This window comes from Chelonoidis abingdonii, unplaced genomic scaffold (assembly GCF_003597395.2).
Source record: "Chelonoidis abingdonii isolate Lonesome George unplaced genomic scaffold, CheloAbing_2.0 scaffold0496, whole genome shotgun sequence".
Lineage (NCBI taxonomy): Eukaryota > Metazoa > Chordata > Testudines > Testudinidae > Chelonoidis > Chelonoidis abingdonii.
The window spans coordinates 4,273-19,636 of record NW_027424757.1 but is presented as its reverse complement, the minus strand read 5'-3'; the positions used below and the strand labels follow the sequence as shown (position 1 = coordinate 19,636).

The 15,364-nt window shown below is 42.3% G+C and overlaps 1 protein-coding gene across 1 annotated transcript; it reads left to right on the top strand.

Annotated features, from left to right (window-relative positions):
- The first annotated feature begins 7,382 nt into the window (after window positions 1-7,382).
- LOC116829800 (olfactory receptor 12D1-like) lies at window positions 7,383-8,555 on the top strand. The gene has a single exon (XM_032788848.2). It carries the CDS (start codon window positions 7,451-7,453, stop codon window positions 8,390-8,392), a length of 942 nt encoding a protein of 313 aa, XP_032644739.1. The 5' UTR covers window positions 7,383-7,450; the 3' UTR covers window positions 8,393-8,555.
- The last annotated feature ends 6,809 nt before the right edge of the window (window positions 8,556-15,364 follow it).

Below are 15,364 nucleotides of genomic sequence, written 5' to 3'. Positions count from 1 at the left end.
GCTCAAGGAGGCCAAGACAGCATCTCTCTTTCAACACCTACATCACATCTGTTTTTTAGACACCATCACCCTCATCTAAAGTTGCAGGTTTCCTACAACTCTCTGCTCTCTGAGGTGTTCTAAACTGTGTAGAACCCTTCACGAAATGTTTTAAAAGAGTTTGGAGCCTGAATAGGATTTGAATTTTTATTAAATGTATGTTTTTGTTTTGTTTAACAAAGAAAATTGAGGAAAGCATATTAATCTAATGTGAACCTGGATGTTTACTGCTGTTTTCGGTTAGCTCCAGTAGGTTGTTTCGAAACCTGGTCTATTCCCCGTTACAGAGGGTACAATAAGAGAGAGTGAAGGAACTCCTGTGCTCAGCATCACAACCTGAGCCCAAGGAAAAACACTGAAACACACTCAAATGACGCTTTAGGTTCATCCATCAGAATCACAAGTGCAAGACAAAGATATCTGAAGGGGAATTGTGCTCTGCTTTCATTTACCCCATCGCAACCCTCTTCACCTCTTCCTCTGCCTACATAGGTCTCATTTATAGAGACTAAATTAGCATGGTGACTAAAACAGCATAGAACTCACAGGGCTTCTGGAAACCCATGAAGATGTATACAAATCATCTGCGCTCTAGAATGGCTCTGGGAATTTGAGGAATTGCACCATCTTGGCCTGCTTGCATAGCCCATAACAAGTTAAAGGAAACTAAGACGGCTAAGTTACCATCTGTGCAGTGTCAGGGTGGCCAAGTGGGTCATCCCCACAATTATTCATGGTGAATCACCCTCACCTCTCTGCTTTAGACACTTCAAGCTAACTCAAAGCTTAAATCCAGTATTAGGTAATAAAAACCATTTCTTTTTCTTTCAAGATATGCTACTTCCATTCACAAACTGACCAAACGTTCTTAAAAGTCACATTTCTCTATCCCTCAATCCTCTTTTTTTCAACCCCATAAGAATAGTAAGAAGAAGAAGAACTCAGTTCATTCATTTAACTAGTACAGTGGGTTTTTTTGGCTATATTAACAAGAAAGATCTCTCAATAGATTGTCACTGATAGGTACTAAAAGAAACTGCACCATCTGCTCTCTGAAGAAGCAGACTAACAAATCTACACTGACACACCCCTAGAGCCCTGATCAGGGGTATTCTACCTGCTACCCAAAATCCATAAACCTGGGAATCCTGGATGCCCCATCATCTCAGGTATTGGCATCCTGAGAGCAGGATTTTCTGGCTATGTGGGCAGTCTCCTCAGGCCCTACATTACCAGCACTCCCTTTGAGACACCGCTGACTTCCTGATGAAACTACAATCAGTTATTGATCTTCCTGAAAACACCATCCTAGCCAGTATGGCTTTAGAAGATCTCTACACCAACATTCCACACAAAGGTGGACTACAAGCCATCAGGAAAGTATCCTCGATAATGTCACTGAATCTTCTTGGCTGAGCTTTGTGACTTTGTCTTCACCTACAACTATTTCATATTTGCGGATGATTTAAACCTTCAAATCAGCAGCACTGCTTTGAGTACCTGCATGGCCGCACAGTTTGCCAACATTTTTATGACTTACTTAGAACAACGCTTCCTTGGCTCTTGTCCCGTAGCGCCCCTACTCTACTTGCACTACAGTGATGACATCTTCATCATCTGGACCTACGAGAAGGAGGCCCTTGAGGAATTCCACAAGGATTTCAACCATTTCCACCCCACTGTCAACCTCAGCCTGGAACAGTTCACACAAGAGATTCACTCCCTGGACACTACACTGCAAATACATGATGGTCACATAAATACCACCCTATACTGGAAACCTACTGACCATGATCCTTACCTACATGCCTCCAGCTTTCATCCAGACCACATCACAGGATCCATTATCTATAGCCAAGCCCTAAGATACAACCACATTTGCTTCAATCCCTCAGAGAGAGACACACACCTACAGGATCAAGCAATATCCACCTAGGGCATTGAAGAAAGAGATTGAGAAAGACAAAAGGGTACCCAAATGTCACCTACTACAAGACAGGTCCAACAAAGAAAGTAACCAAACGCCACTAACCATCACCTACAGCCCCCAACTAAAACCTCTCCAGCACATCATGAAGGATCTACAAAACCTCCTTTAAGGACGATCTCACTCTCATAGACCTTGAGGACAGGCCAGTCCTCACTTACAGACAGCCCCCCAACCTGAGCAAAAATCACCAGTAACTACTCACCATACAACAAAAACACTAACCAGGAACCAATCCCTGCAAACAACCCCTGCCAACTCTGTCGCATATCTATTCATTCGACATTCATAGGAAATAACTACATCAGCCATGCCTCAGGGCTGCCACCTGCACATCTACCAATGTGATATATGCCATCATGTGCCAGCAATTCCCTCTGCCATATAGTTGACCAAACTGGACAGTCTCTATGCAAAAGAATAATGGACACAAATCTGACTCAAGAATTGTAACTTTCAAAAAGCAGTAGGAAAGCATTTCAGTCTCCTGACACTCAATAACAGACTTAAAGTGGTGATCTTCAACAAAAAAACTTCATAAACAGACTCGAATTAATTTGAAAATTTTACTCTTCAGATTAGGCCTGAATAAGACTGGGAGTGGCGGGGTCACTACAAAAAATAACTTTCCCTATGTTGATACTCACACCTTCTTGGCAACTGTTGGGAATGATCCACATCTACCATGATTGAACTTGCCTTGTTAGCAGTGACCCCCTACTTGGTAAGCAACTCCCATCTTTTCATGTGCTGTATAATTATCCTGCTTAATGTATTTCACTGCATGCATCTGATGAAATGGTTATAGCCCACAAAAGCTTATGCCCAAATAAATTGTGTAGTCTCTAAGGTGCCACAGAACTTCCTCATTGGTTAAATCTGGACACATAATTGCCGATATAACTCTTGTGAATATGTTTACAGTAAATGAGGAGGGCAGAAGTATTTAATAGTAAATAAAGTAGGCAGAAACTTCCTGAACTGGTAAGATTGTCTTAGACAATCTGCAAAATGATTGGTGTGTACAAAATTTGCAAAGCTATTGGTCCTTACATACAAGACGCATAGATGTTGGTAGCTAGGAAAGATGTCTATTAAGTGTGTAGCTTTGATATGAATTGGAACTGTGGTATCACCTTGCACCTAAGCCCCAGATCTGGGCCTGGCCAGCATGGGAAAAAGCTGTTACATGCCTAATAAAACCTTACTGTTGAGCTGGAGTTGAAATGAGATTGTTTTTTTGGGTCCCAGGAACTGGGTAAACCGTTCCAGAACTGGATGAGGTGTTCTGGGTAAGCCAAGTGGAAGGTCTTGGAGAGAATCCCAACTATGGATATAAGTTTCCCAACACAATGAAGTCTTCTGAATGTCATCACCACGTCAGATACATATTAGAATCTTCCTCCTCCTCCAACACGGCTTTGATAGTTTGGGATTAACAGATTAGCAGGTTGAATAGGAAAATCTTGAAAAAAAGTCCAGTTAACTTCAGTGAGGGTGTAACAAAGGCCATTTTTCCACTTTTCATCTGAAAAATTTCTCACACTCTCAGTCATGTTTGTAGGGAGTGAAGTCTTCCAGGTACAAGTCATTACCAAAACATGGTAGACTGGGACATTTGCTCACTTCTTTGTCACTTGATGCTCTGAGTTGCTTTGGTTCTGTTCATAAATACTAAACCTCCTGCAAAATTGCATCTAATTTGCTATATCTGTTTTTACCCTTCACAGTCTAATGGAACAATTAATCACAGTGAACCAAATTCAAAATCATGGTGGACCAGTTCAGTGGATTTAGTAAAATAAAATAAATAAATAAACAGACCCAACAACGATATTTGCTAACCAGTTTTATTTTTTTAGGCTGGGATATTCAAAATATTGAATGGAAGTTGAGTGCCTAACTCCCTTAGGATTTTTGCTTTATTTATTTTCCTAGCAGCTCTGCCTGCTTGACTTTGCTCTCTGTAGGGAATTCTTGGCTTGTTATGCACATACCAATGACCCTCATGTGGTTCAGAGATTCTGCCCCAAAGGGAAAGCCGATCTAAAAGAATGGAAATTGGTTCCCCCCTGTGATTCAGACTGTGAATATGATAAAAAGGTTCATCTGTTCCACAGATTTAGCACATCATCCAGAAGTTCATTTAATAGGCGCTTGCATCTCTCTTCTATTCTGAACAGACAGATACTCCTGCTATTTCTCTCCAGCGCCCTTTGACACCAGTCATTGCTATTGTTTCCATTACAAGGATGACCAACGTTGCCCCTGGCTGAGCTTTGAGGGAACAGCATGCGAGAGTCACCAAGGGTAGGAGTTTCAAATTGCCTCAGACTCCTTTTGAAAAGCTCCTGATTTTGGAAATGCAAGTAGCCCTATCAGCCAATGCTTTGGAAACATGTGTATTACCCCCAAAATTAAAGTAGGCTTCTAGACTAGAAGTTTCAAAACACAGCACATTTAGAAGGTGGCATAGGTTTCCTAGATTCATGAATTTCAAGGCCAGAAGGGACCATTATTATGATCTAGTATGACATCCTGTATAACTAGGTTTGAAAAATTCAATTTTTAAAAAAAATATATTTTTCATGGATGATATCAATGTTTATTTGTAAACATTTTTATCAATTTAAATTTTCACAGCTGTGGGAAATTTATGTCGGGGGGGAGGTCAGACAATAATTGTGTAACGACAGTGGACATTGAGATTTAAAAAGTTTAAGCTTTATAACCCTTACAAAACAAATTGTCAATGTCACACATCACTATATATGAATTAAATAGCCTTAAATTAAACTCAAATGAGTTCTCAAGCAACATTTTTCTTATGTTGTAGAGCGATACATTTCTATTATCAACAGAAATATTTTTTCTTTCTTTTGTCTTTGTATGGTGAAATTGATGTTTACCGACATTTACTGATAAAAAGCTGATACCTCCGAGTCCACTTATGCAGCATTCATTACAGCTCATTTTATACTCATTAAGGTTTTACTCTAATAAGTGCTCCAGCAGCATTTTTCTACCTTTGCCTATTTCTAAACTTAATTGATCAATGGCAATATTTTTTCCGTTGGTTTGCATGCGTACATTGAAATCAATGTTCACTGACATTTACTGATAAAAAACAAATGCTTCCAAGCTTATGTACAACGTATGCCAAAGAATCCCACCAAACTATTCCTGTATAACTTTTATGTCAGATATAGCAGATAGCAATGCAGTTTTTAAAACAAAAAACAAAAAAACCCCACAACAACAGCCTAGTTTAGTGGCTAGAATGCCCAACTAAGACTAAAGAGACCTACACTTTACCCCAGCTCAGCCATTCACCTGCTGTGTGACCTTGGGTAGATGGTTGCTGCTCATTGTTTCACCACACACCCTTTATTTAGCTTGTGAGCTCACTGGACTGGGGCAGGGCTATCTCTCACTATGTGTCTGTACAGTGTAAACAGGGATCTAATCTTAGTTGTCACCTCTAATTGCTATGGTATTACAAATCATAGTGGACATGATGGGAAATGCCCAGCTGAATTGTTAGTAGGCTTATGGATCCCTAGATGTAGCTTCCTGTTAATGTCCTAGGATTCTAAGCAGATAACCTCCAGTCTAAGCTCATTATGAGTGTGCCAGACATGGCAATTTCCTGCAATATCTTTGGGATAACTTACTGGATTAAGTTTAAGTATTTTGGAGGTCCATTGTATTAAATGAATGGTTTCTGTATTATTGTGGGTCAGAATTGTATGCAACCTCTCAATGGGGGAGATGTGACAGGTGTCAGATGTAGGGGGTTCAACAGACTATACTGAAAAATGTGCCAGACAAGAACAGATTTTTGAGACAAAAGTGGGGGATATCCGTGAGGACAATTATAGGGGGAGGTGAATGCAAATTCCCTACATCCGGTTACGCAAATTCCCCACCTATGCTTATGCAAAATCCCAGCCATTTGTAGCTGCACCATGAGCAGTGGGCCATTGTCTCCTGATGACCTGTTACATGATGATAAGATCAAAGGGCCAAGATATCTAAAGGAAAGAAGGAACTTTTCATGGTTGTTCTGGTTCTGAATCAGTTCTGAACTTGTAACCACAGGGAAAACCCAGTTGTGGATCTGATGGACTGACACCTACCAGAGCATGAGGCTGGAGTTAGGTGACCTCTGTTAGTCTTTTTAGCATGCATATAGGCTATGTTATTATTTTAATATGTTTTCTCTACAAAGCTTTCACCCTACAATAAATGTCCTTGCTTATAAAGAACTGCATGGTAACATAACTGTGAGCCATTAAGTTGTTCATAGCCTTCGGAGAGGAAACAAAGCCCTGGTGCTGGCATGTGTAGGCAGTCTGGCTAAACAGTATAGGCAGAGAACTGTGCAGCCTGGAGAAAACCTGGTTAGGAGGGGGAGAGATATGGTTCTCTACCACAGAAAGGGAATGGCTGAGGAGCCAGAAGCCTAAAATGAGGCCTTCAGTGGACCACCGGGGAGAATACTGGTGCAGTTGCTTTGAACTGTAACAATGACTATCAGATGCTACGGGTGATCCCCAGCTCTACTCTGAGCATGTCCATTCTTCTCTAGGTGCCCCTCCCCTTCATTCCAGTGAGAGTGGTGGGTAATAGAAATAAATTAATAACAACAATAGAAGTGTTAAACATTTCCCCCCTAAAAATCTCACAGAAGGGGCAATGAAAACCAATGGGATGTAAACTCAGAATAATATTTGATTTTGTTTCATGTTGGTTCAATTAAAATATCTGGATTCTTCATGGCAAACTGGGCTGATAAAGAGAGAACAATAAAAGTTTGTAAATCAGCATGCTAAAGTTTTCACTGGAGTCTGCTTTGTTTCTTTCAGGACCCCTTTTGCAAAAAACCTAAAAAACTCTGAGATCTGTGCTTTGCTGGAATGACTGCTTTCCACGCGGCTAGTTCCTCTTATCAGATATGCATAGTGTTGATCTGTGAAGAATTCTTCACATCTTGGGAACTGCTGAAAATAAATTCATCAAGGACTATGGTCAGGTTTAATGAGCGAGTGTAAGGCAATTTGGAGTCCCACTTCAACATGGGATGGAAGATACTTTTGCAACTGCAAAGTAGTATGATTGATATGTCTACTTTTATACATTACTCTTATAACTGCAGTGATAGATAGATAGAAAATCAAATCTATCTATCTATCTCAGCTTCACAAAGAAACGAAAAATCAGTAATTATTTGGCCTGTTTTTACTATACAATTATATCTGGGTACACACTGTACCTATGGCTGCAGAAAGAAAACTCTCTACCACAAAATGTCTGACTCCAACCCAATGTATTGCATTGGGATCATGTTCTGCAACATAGAGTGGAGGTGGAACCTTAAGCTGCTTTCACTTTCTGTTGCTTTGTTCTCTTCCTCCTGCAGGGATGGAGAACCAGACAGAGGTGAGCGAGTTCATTTTCCTGGGGCTCAGTAATGTGAGGAGTCTGCAGTGCTATCTCTTTGCCCTCTTCCTGCTGCTCTACATGGCCAGCCTTTTGGGTAATGGAGTCATTGTGGCTGTGATATTGGCCGAGCCCCGGCTTCACACCCCCATGTACTTCTTCCTGGGAAATCTCTCCAGCCTAGACATCTTCTACTCCACAGTCACTGTGCCCAAGATGTTGGCTGGCTTCCTCTCAGGGCACCAGACCATTTCCTTCACCAGCTGCCTGGCACAGCTCCATTTCTTCCATTTCCTGGGCAGCAGTGAGGCCATGCTGCTGGCTGTCATGGCCTACGACCGCTACGTGGCCATCTGCAACCCACTGCGTTACACACTGGTCATGAGCCCACAGGCCAGTCTGCTGCTGGCAGGAGTCACCTGGGCCACTGGCTTCCTGCATGCCCTGATGCACACGGTCATGACTTCACGGTTGCACTTCTGTGGCCCCAACCATATCCACCACTTTTTCTGTGACATCAAGCCCCTGCTGAGCCTGGCCTGCGGCAGCACCCACCTCAACCTGAGCCTCCTCCACATCGTCACTGGGATTATTGGTGTGAGTCCATTCATCATCACGCTCCTCTCCTATCTCTACATCATCTCCTTCCTCTTCCTGAAGGTCCAGTCACGGGAAAGCAGGAGAAAGGCCTTCTCCACTTGCACCTCCCACCTCACTGTGATAGCACTGTACTATGGGACAGCGATCTTCGCCTACTTGCGTCCTTCTTCAGGAAGCTCCAATGGTGAAGAGATGATCATCACCCTAGTGTACAGTGTCATCACCCCAGCTCTGAATCCCCTCATCTACACCCTGCGAAACAGTGAGGTGAAATACGCCACCAGGAAATTCATCACTAGAAAACTCTTCCCTGAAAGGAACTAAATAAAATGACTGCTTCTTGTTTTGAAGTGAAAAGGAGATACGTTGATGAAGGGAATTATAATGTAGGGGATCTATCTTCAATATCCGCTGGAAAAATAGACTATAGGTGATATTCTTGCAGTGACCAAGATGGAGATGGAAAAAAGTCCTCCCAGGATTTCTTCATCTCTAATTCTTAGAAATTTGGTACATAGGTCACATTTGAATATTTATTGATTTATTAGTTGTAATTCTGGTTTCCTCCCATTATTCATCATAAATGAAATTTCTTTCACTAGAAATCTCTTCTCTGGCTTGTATTCACAGCTGGCAACTAAACCTACAATTGTGATCGAGGTATTTGAATGTCTGTGCAGCCAGCTTAAATGAACCTAATTTTTAAAGCCCCATTGATTTGTTTCTTTTCCCCACACCTCTCTTCTTGTCACAACAATGGAGAGTTAAGATTTTTTGGATGCCCCAACTGTGCATGCAATAAACCTTGTGTACTTATCTGTTGTATCTGTCTTGATACACTTAAGAATTGGGGATGATCTCATGAAATGTCTATATCTGTATGAAATTTCTGACAGTGGCTCAGCCCCAACTTTCCACCCCAATGTCCTTCTTCCTGGGCAAAACATCTTCTATTACACAGTCATCATACCCAAGATGCTGTCTGGCTTCCTCTCAGGGCACCAGGCCATTTCCTTTACCAGCTGCCTCACCCAGTTCCATTTCTTCCACTTCCTGGGCAGCAGGAAGGCCATTCTGCTGGCTGTCATGGCCTGTGACTGCTACATGGCCCTCTTTACCCTGCTGCACTACATTCTGGTCAGGAACCTGTGGCTGATAGCAGCCCCCTGAGCCACTTCATCCCTGAACATGCTGATGCAACAGTCATGACCTCCTGGCTGTGTTTCTAGTGCCTCCACTGCTTCTGTGGCTTCCTCTGTGACATCAAGCCCCTGCTGAGCCTGGCCTGCTGCAGCACCCACCTCAACCTGAGCCTCCTCAAAATCATCACTAGGAGCTTCACACTGGGTTCTTTTGTCCCCAACTTCCTGCTGTACCTGTACTTAATTTCCTTCCTCTGGACAATCATGGGAAATCAGGACCAATATCTTCTCTACCTGCACCTCCCACCCCATGATGGGGTCTCCATGCTATGTACCAACTCTTCTGGGGTCTCCTCTGAAAGGAATATTATAGTCATCCACATATACAATGTTGTCACCCCAATTCTGAACCCAATGATCTATCTTTCAGGAAGGAGGAGGTGAAATTTGCCCTGTAGAAATTGCTGAAGAGAAAACTCTTCCATGAAAGGACATGAATAAAAAAAAGACACATAAAACCATTTAAAATTATGATTAAAACCCTTTAGTCTTTTTGGACTCCAAGATTTTTAAGTACACATTAGATTCCCCCTCTCCTCTCATTTTTTTCCCCTTCAAGGTGTCACTATAGGGCAGTGCTAAGTTTGTTTGGGTGCCCTAATATCATTATTTGCTGTAACGTATGTATATTGTTTAACTTTCATTCTGAATTTCCTGTGGGCTTTTGGGGGGAAATTACACCTTTGTAATGTATTCTACCCTAAATTAACGACATGTTCTCTAAACCTTGACTCCATCTTAATGACTGCTGATAGTGAAACTTTGAATGATAATGGTCAGGAAATTGCCATGAACCATACAAAAAAGATTATTCACATATTTCCTATATGCAAAATTTCATTGTTTTAACTAGATGGGAAGTTGGAAAAAATTACGATAGGGCAGAGTTAAAGTTATTTTGGTGGCTTAACTGTGCATTTTCATTCCTTAATATGTTTGGATTTAAGTTGAACCTTAACTTGGAAGTTCTTGGGTTTTAAAACTTAATTTTGTATAATTACAATATCCCTGCAGTGCATTTTACCCAAATTTACTGATGTGAAACATTATCTCTGTTTTAACATCGATTTTGTGTGGTACTTGCAAAGGGAAGATGGTAATGGAATATATAACTGCAGCCAGTCTGCATTTGACAATGATAAACAGGTTGCAGGAGACAATCCTGGCCCTTGAACATAACAAAAAGTTGGCAATGAACCATGTAATGTGGGAAAACAATCTGTGTTACCCACTGAAAGATTGATTCTACAGAAGAACTCACAACGGCAAAAATGGGTGGAAGGAGCTGAACAAATGTCATAGCAAGACTCTCACATCTCTACTAATTGTGAGGCAACATTAGATGAATTATTAATTCTTATTTATTATTATTACATTAACAACTTTAGGCATCAAATGAGATCAGAACCCCTACGACTTGGAAAAGTAAAAAAAAAAAAAAATAGTGATAGCCAGTCCCTGCTCCCTAGAGACCTTCCAAAGTAAAGTGTTTCAAAGGAAAATAGAGATTTAGGCAACCATGGGCTAGATACACTAAAGAACTTAGGTGCTATGTTAGGCACCTAAATCCCAGCATCAGGCCCCACTGGGAATCACAAAACCCTGCTCAGCTGCCTCCAAATGCTCTGGGTGCCTCAACTCTCTTGGAACCTAATTTTTTCAGGAAAGAGTTCCTTAGGCGCCTATGATTCTTCCTCTGAGCATAACCACTGGAACCCCATGCCAGGTATCTGGACATCTAAGCCCCACAGTGATGCAGAAAATAGGGGAAGATAGTTGTTCCTTCATCTAAGCAGGAGCCTGATCTGGTAAGCCTGCTCAGAGCTCACCTACCAGATTAGGCTCCTTTAGGCAAGTTTATACAAAACAAACGGAACAGGGGTGGAAACACAAAGGTGGATGAGTTCCCTTGATAAGTTTTAGACCAGTTGTCATGGCACTCATCCAGCATGTGGGAGACCCAAAGTTGAATTCCCCCCTCTGCCTGAGGAGTAGAAAGGATTTGAATAGGGATCTGTCGCCTCTGAAGGGTTATGGTATATTGTGATGTTGGGCTTCCTCAGTCCCTCCTATATAAGCTGTTCCACTGTGAATATATAATGAAAGAATCCATAGGCCAGAGAGAGAGAGACCAAGCACGGGGATGACTCTTCAGCCTGGTGATTAGGGCATTCACCTAGGAGGTAGCAAATCCCCCACTCTCCCTCAGGTAGAGAAGGAACTTGAAATGGGGGTCTCACACATCCCACGTGAGCATCCTAACCACTGAGCTAAAAGTTATGAGGGAGCTCTTTCTCCCTCCTCTCTCCCCCTGGCCCCCGGCTTCTGGCAATAACACCATAGGCACCAAACACCGAGAGAGAGAGATTGCAGCTGAGAATCCCAGCCAGAGGGAGGCACCTCCCCACATCCTGAACATAGGTTCCTATCTCTAGGAGTGGTGCGGGGCTTAGGACACAACCCTCTTCTTGGAATCTCCCATTGGCTAGCTTAGGTGAGGAACCAGCTATCATGCTGACTTTTTTGAATCCCATTGTGAAGCACCATAGAATCATAAAATCATAGGACTTGAAGGGACTTTGAGAGGTCATCTTGATCTCAAATTTTACAAGTGTACCCTCTATGCCATTATCTAAATCACTGATGAAGATATTGAACATTGAGGTGATGCAGTTGCACAAATCCCACTGACTTTTAGTGGGATTTTGCTCCTAAGTCACTTAAGACCTTTTAAAAAGCTTATTCCTAGTTACTGAAGAAGGCAAGAAATCAGGAAATGGGTTCTATTCTTGGCTCTCACATTGGCCTGCTGTGTGACCTTGGACAAGTCACTTCCCCCATCCATGCCTCAGTTTCCCTTTAGAAGAATTAAGGTAATGGTGCTGTCCCATCTTTCTAAAGTGCTTTATAAGATGTGCATGCAGCTGTGCAGATTCCCTTGCTAGCAGAGCTGTTGTAATTCCATTAATCCAAGGGTTCCCAAACTGTGAGCTGCGGCCCAAAGATGGGCTGTGCCATAGTCTTGAGTGGTTAGCTGGCGCAGAGATGGGGAGGATGGGGGGGGGGGCATTGAGAAGCAGACAGCAACGGCATGGGGGCCAGCAATGGAGTCTGCCCAGAGCTGGTGGAGCTCAGCACCCCCGGCGGGCAGGTGAGGGTGAAGCAATGATGCCGGGCAGAGGACGACTCCCAGGGCAGCCAGAGGAGGCTGGAGGGTTCACAGCCATTTCTGCTTTGAGTTACCGCCCAAGCAATCCATGGCTGCCGGGCCTTCTGAATCATCAGCCCCACAGGCCTCCCAGAGACAATGCCGTGATTGGGTCCATCAGCAGCACAGGTGGGCCTCAGGGATAAAAAATTGTGAACCCCTGCATTAAGCAGTGGTGTAGGGCTGCTCTGAACAGAGATTCAGTGCTTTCTCTTAAAAATCATATTTCAAACACTGAATATTACCACCAAAGCCTGAAAAGCTTTTGACCAACAAATATTCAGTTTTTGCAGAAAATAAAATTTTTCCGACATTGTTTTTGATAAAAAGTCATTTTTTGTCCAAATTGTGTTAGATGGAAAACAGTGACCAGCTCTAGTGCTGAGGTTGAAACAGAGCCTGGCAGGAGCCAAAGAGCCTAAGGAATTAGGCACCAAACTCCCAAAGTGTGGAAATGGGAGTTGGGCACTTGACTCCCTTTGCCGCTTTTGAAAAGTCCAGCCTACATTTCCAGCATAGAAAATAAATCTGCCCTGCAAGAATTAGATTTAAATAGCAGGTTAGATGGTCAGGGATAGTCTAAGTATATTTACTCTTCCCTCAGCATGGGGGCATAGACAAAATGACCTCTTGGGGTCCCTTCCATCCCTACATTTCTATAACGCTACGTAAACAAAACCTTTGAAGCATTTTCATGCAAACAGGTCTCACTCCCAAAGGGTTACAGCACAGAGAAGATAAAAAATTGGGATCATAGGCGAATGAATTTCAATGGGATTTAGCCACTCGGCTCCTGTGGGCTCCACTGAAAATCCCAGATATAGACAATTACTCTCAGCCTGTTTACAAATTGGATGCAAATATCTTCGAAGAAACTGATGAACAGATGCGGAAGAACTTTTGTGTTTCAGTATGGCTAAATCTCAGAAGAAACAATGGAGGCCATGCCTACAGGCTGGGGCCTCTGTCTTGGGAAGCAATGACGTTGAAAAAGATTTTGGGGTCATGGGGGGCAGGCAGGAGAGTAATTAGCTGAACATTAGCTCCCAGTGCAATGCTGTAGGCAAAAGGACTAATGTGAGCCAGGAACGCACAAGCAGGGGAATCTCGAGCTGGAGTAGAGAGGTTACTTTACCTCTGTATATGGCAGTGGTGCAACTGCTGCTGGAATACTGTGACCAGTTCTGGTGTCCACCATTCAAGAAGGATGGTGAGAAATGGGAGAGGGTTCAAAGAAGAGCCAAAAAGAGTCACAAGAATGGCTAAAGGATTAGAAAACATGCCTTATAATGATAAACTAAATAGATTGAGCTCTTGGAGTCTAACAAAGAGAAGGTTAAGGTGTGACGCAGAGACAGGTATGATGTAATCCACTGAGTGGAAGTTGAAGCTAGACAAATTCAGAATGGAAATAAGATGCACATTTTTAACAGTGAGAATAATTGACCATTGGAACAATTTACCAAGGGTGATGGATTTTCCATCACTGACAATGTTTAAATCAAGACTGGATATTTTTCTAAAAGATCTACTCTAGGATTATTGTAGGGAAGTTCTGTGGCCTGTGTTATACCGGAGATCAGAATAGATGATCACAATAGTCCCTTCTGGCCTTGGAATATATGGATCTGTGAACTTTCCTTCCTTTAAGTTTATCACTGCTTGCCTTTGTGATGCACTGTATCTTAAAATAGCACCCTGTAACCCTCACATTCATAATTTGTATATGTTTATGATATTTTGTACAAAGGATACCATGAAAGATATCCAATGAAAGGTCATATGTTGAAACTCATTGTTCTGTCAAAATATCTGTATCATCATTGTATATGGAATTATGATATTCTGCTATATGATTGATATGAAATATGTTGTGTGTCTGGGAAATGCCCACAGCAGGCTATCCGTTGGCAACAAAGGAGGTGACCCAAATCCAAATAGGCATTAAGCCACCATCACAAGCCATTGACTAGAAGGGTAATTGTAAACAAGAGGTTTACAGTTCTGTAAGAAACAGTTGCACAAGCACCACACAATGGGGATTGCTCAACTTTATGACTCAGTTGTGCAACCGCCCACCAGGACATGCCGAGGCCAGAATCTTCTCTGGGACATGAGATGAATTGAGAGTATAAAATAAGGGACAGTGGCATCCTGAGACCACCACTCTCCTCCCCACCCTATGGTGAAGGTAACAAGAATGCTGGGAAGACAAAGACTTTGAACTGAGGAGATTGGTCCCAGGCTGAGAAGGAAATTCAATCTGTGTATTAAGAACTGTAGCCTGCCTGTGACATCCAGTGGGGTGAGAAAAGCTGTATAATCCAAATCTTGCTTAGTCTAATAGAATTTAGGATTTAGAATGTGTGTTTACTTTTTATTTTCTTAGGTAACTATCTCTGACCTTTATGCCTTATGTCTTTCTGTAGTTCAACTTATTTGAATGTTTTATCTTTATCAGTGAGTTTGTCTAAAGTGCTTGGGGAATTTGCTCAGATTACAAAGGCTGGTGCATGTCCACTATCCTTTGACAAAATGGCAAACTAATAAATGAGCTTCAAGAAAAGGTCTTGAGCAGTGTAAGATGGTGCATTTCTTGGGTGCAAGACTGGGGTCTGGGGGTATTTGCTGGTGACTCCCTCTATATAGTTCATGAGTGGCTTAGAGAGCAGTCATGCAACTTACTTGGGTGAGTCTCTGTACATTGGTGGCTGAGTGATAACAGCTGCTTGTCACTAGGAAAGCATCATGAGAGACAGCCCAGGCTGGAGAGTTAAGGGGGATGAAATTTTCAGTTTTCCAGTTTTCAGATGGAAAATAAAACATTTTTTTGTAGGAAGGAGATTTGGGGGGGGGCGGGGGAATTTTTGTTTTGTTGCAAACCCA

Excerpts from the sequence above, each read along its gene's own strand:
- LOC116829800 (XM_032788848.2), top strand. The coding sequence starts at position 7,451 with ATGGAGAACCAGACAGAGGTGAGCGAGTTCATTTTCCTGGGGCTCAGT.